Source organism: Zea mays, chromosome 9 (genome assembly GCF_902167145.1).
Source record: "Zea mays cultivar B73 chromosome 9, Zm-B73-REFERENCE-NAM-5.0, whole genome shotgun sequence".
NCBI lineage: Eukaryota > Viridiplantae > Streptophyta > Magnoliopsida > Poales > Poaceae > Zea > Zea mays.
The window spans coordinates 103,049,917-103,053,005 of NC_050104.1; the positions used below are offsets into that span (position 1 = coordinate 103,049,917).

General features: G+C 55.8%; 1 protein-coding gene across 1 annotated transcript; it reads left to right on the forward strand.

Annotated features, from left to right (window-relative positions):
* Positions 1–1,408: 1,408 nt before the first annotated feature.
* LOC100284102 (uncharacterized) lies at positions 1,409–2,664 on the forward strand. Its single transcript, NM_001157000.2, has one exon. It carries the CDS (start codon positions 1,537–1,539, stop codon positions 2,431–2,433), a length of 897 nt encoding a protein of 298 aa, NP_001150472.2. The 5' UTR covers positions 1,409–1,536; the 3' UTR covers positions 2,434–2,664.
* Positions 2,665–3,089: the final 425 nt, after the last annotated feature.

Genomic DNA, 3,089 nt, shown 5'->3' on the forward strand with positions numbered 1-3,089 from the left:
CGACCTTGGGCCTCGACCTCAGGAGGAGGTCTCCACCTCGCCCGACCCCAGGGCTCGGCCCCCGCCTCGGCCTCGAAAGATGGTCTTCGCCTCGCCCGACCACAGGGCTCGCCCTCAACCTCGGCCTCGGAAGGAGGACTCCGCCTCGCCCGACCCCAGGGCTCGGCCTCAACCTCGACCTCGGAAGGTGGTCTCCGCCTCGCCCGACCCAGGGCTCGGCCTCTACCTCGACCTCGGGAAGAATCACGTCCTCGCTCGACCCCGGCCTCGGCCTCAGGAGGAGTCTCCGCCTCGCCCGATCTTGGGCTCGGACCAACCGCACCATGGGGGATACATCATTACCCTACCCCTAGCTAGCTCAGGCTACGGGGAACAAGACCGGCGTCCCATCTGGCTCGCCCCGGTAATCGAGTAATGATGGCTCCCCGCGTGCGTCCGTGACGACGACGGTTCTCAACCCCCTACGGAAGCAAAGAGACGTCAGCAAGGTCCCAGCAGCCCCGACAGCTGTGCTTCTACAAGACTCGAGCGCTCCTCCGACGACCACGTTACCGCGTACAAAGGGCTTTAGCGCCCCTCCGACAGCCACGTTGGCATGTACACAGGGCTCATGCACCTCTTTGCCGGGCACGTTAGCGCATAGCTACACCCCCATTGTACACCTGGACCCTCTCCTTGCATCTATAAAAGGAAGGTCCAGGGCCTCCATGCGGGAGGGTCGCGCGGGAGAACGAGCCGACGAGCAGGCTCACCCTCTCTCTCGCGAACGCTTGTAACCCCTACTGCAAGCGCATCCCCCTGGCGCAGGATAACACGAGCCGCGTTTCTCCCCTTGTGTTTCATCTCGTGCCAACCTATCTGGGCTAGGACACGCAGCGACAATTTTACTCGTCGGTCCAGAGACCCCCGGGGTCGAAACGCCGACAGCCTGATATGCGAATTCGCTACCCAACCAAAGCGCAAAGCATCTATGTACACTGTGTAGTTTCAAAAGATTCCTCCGGTCTTGGCTGACCTCTCGAGCATCTATCTGTATTAACTTGAATCCATCCAGAAGGTGGAGGTTACTATAGAATAGAGTGGATCACCAGAGCTTTGTGTGGTTTCCCTTTAAGCCCCAACACCCGAAGTCTAAGCAGATCAGTCTGCGAAAGTGTGCTTGAGCCCAGTTGAGCTTTCTAAGTTCTCACGTGTGGATTGGAAGCGCGAATGCTAGCCCGTTGCATTGGTCGAATCGGGTTGGGTCAGATTTTTTCGGATGGATTGAGTCGGGTTGGTCGGGTGGCCCATGATGGGAGCATGTGACGGACGATTTGACTTGTTCATGTGAATGCAAACGGTACTGGAAGGCGTATTTAAAGTTTACGTAAACGCTTTAGGAAGGCGTCTTCTGGTGCGAGGAATGGCCAAATCCAACACCAACACACGAGACGGGGACGCCACGCCCGCGCCTCACACGGCAACGGACGGGACGCACCACCAGTCCACCGCCACCCCATCCAATCCCATCCCCACAACCGGGTGCCGCCGCCTTCTATGGCGGACTTCGGCGACGAGCTCTTTCTCGACGTCGGGGACGATGGTTTCGGAGACCTCTCCTACGTCTCCTTCTCCGAGTCCATCGAGTTGGATCTCGCCTGCCCACGCGACGTCTTTTCCGCGGGGTTTGATCCCGAAACCCTAACCCACATCCCGGGGTCCCCAATCTCCTTCGACTCCGACCCCGACCTCCGCCACCTCTCTCCCTCGCTGACCTGCTCCCCGCCCTTCTGGGGCTGCCTCGATGACGCCGCTAGCTTCGAGTGGGAGGAGATCGCGGACGCTGCCCTCGGCGTCGGCGGTGGCGCTGGCGGCGCCGGAGGGGGAGGACAAGGACTAGAAGGAGACGCCGATGCCGACGCCGACGTGTTCGGGTTCCTCGACGAGCGGGAGATGCTGGGCGTGATGGAGGGCATCGACAGCGGTGACGACGACTCGATCTTCTCCGATGAGCCTCCGTTTGACTTCGGCGATGGCGACACGGAGCTTGAAGGCATCTTCCGGAGCGGTGTCGGGTGGGAGCTGCTCCCGGTGCCTCTGGACGAGGACGAGTTCGAGGTGCTGCCGGGGCACGTCGTGGAAGTGGGCGGCGCCCCGCCGGCGGCGCTTGCAGTGGTGGAGCGGCTCCAGGTGGTGGCCGTCAGAGGCGAGGAGGTTGTGCAGGAGTGCGCTGTTTGCAAGGAAGGGATGGAACAGGGGGAGCTCACCACTGGGCTGCCGTGTGGGCATTTCTACCACGGGGCGTGCATTGGTCCATGGCTTGCCATCCGGAACACGTGCCCGGTGTGCCGGTATGAGCTGCCTACTGATGACCCTGAGTATGAGAAGCGGAGGACGAGGCGCCATTCTGCTGGTGGTTCAACACCACAGTTGGGTGCACCGATGCAGGTTTGAGCTAGGGCTGATTGGTGCTATGTCTTGGATGCAATTCCATCATTCCACGGAAGTTAGAAACCTCACTCATTGAATTGGCGCTAGGATGTTTACATGCCAGTAGAATTATACTTCTATGATCTTGATTTTTTCAGGATTTAGCTTTTGTGCTCGAGAGTTGAATGGTAAGAACAATTATCTTAACAATTTGTACATACATCTTGTTTCAATCAAATTCTTCCTTGCTTTTCAGAGGGTATAGTTACTACCATATTTGTACTGCTGGGCTAATACTTTGTTTGGCATTCAACGTAATTACAGAATCAACATTGTAAATGCTTGTTTTCTGTGCTTGGGAACTCAATTTAGTCATCCCAGTCCATTGGCGTGAACCAGTTTTGATGTGCTTTGAAAAGTAACTTATCAAGTGAAGTATGCCAAGACTGTTTAGCAGTTGATTATTGTTTACAAATTTTAAGTAGTTCATGCAAATGGTGCACTTGATTTTGATCATGATTGTCTTTTGTATGTTATGTAACTAGCATGTCGCACAATGTTCACAATGGATATCTCGAAATACTGGACAAAAACAATCTTGTTAGAATATGAGATTGTTCTTCTCTAATATGCTATTTAGGGTTGACAATAAGGCATAACATAGATGCTATCTTAAAATT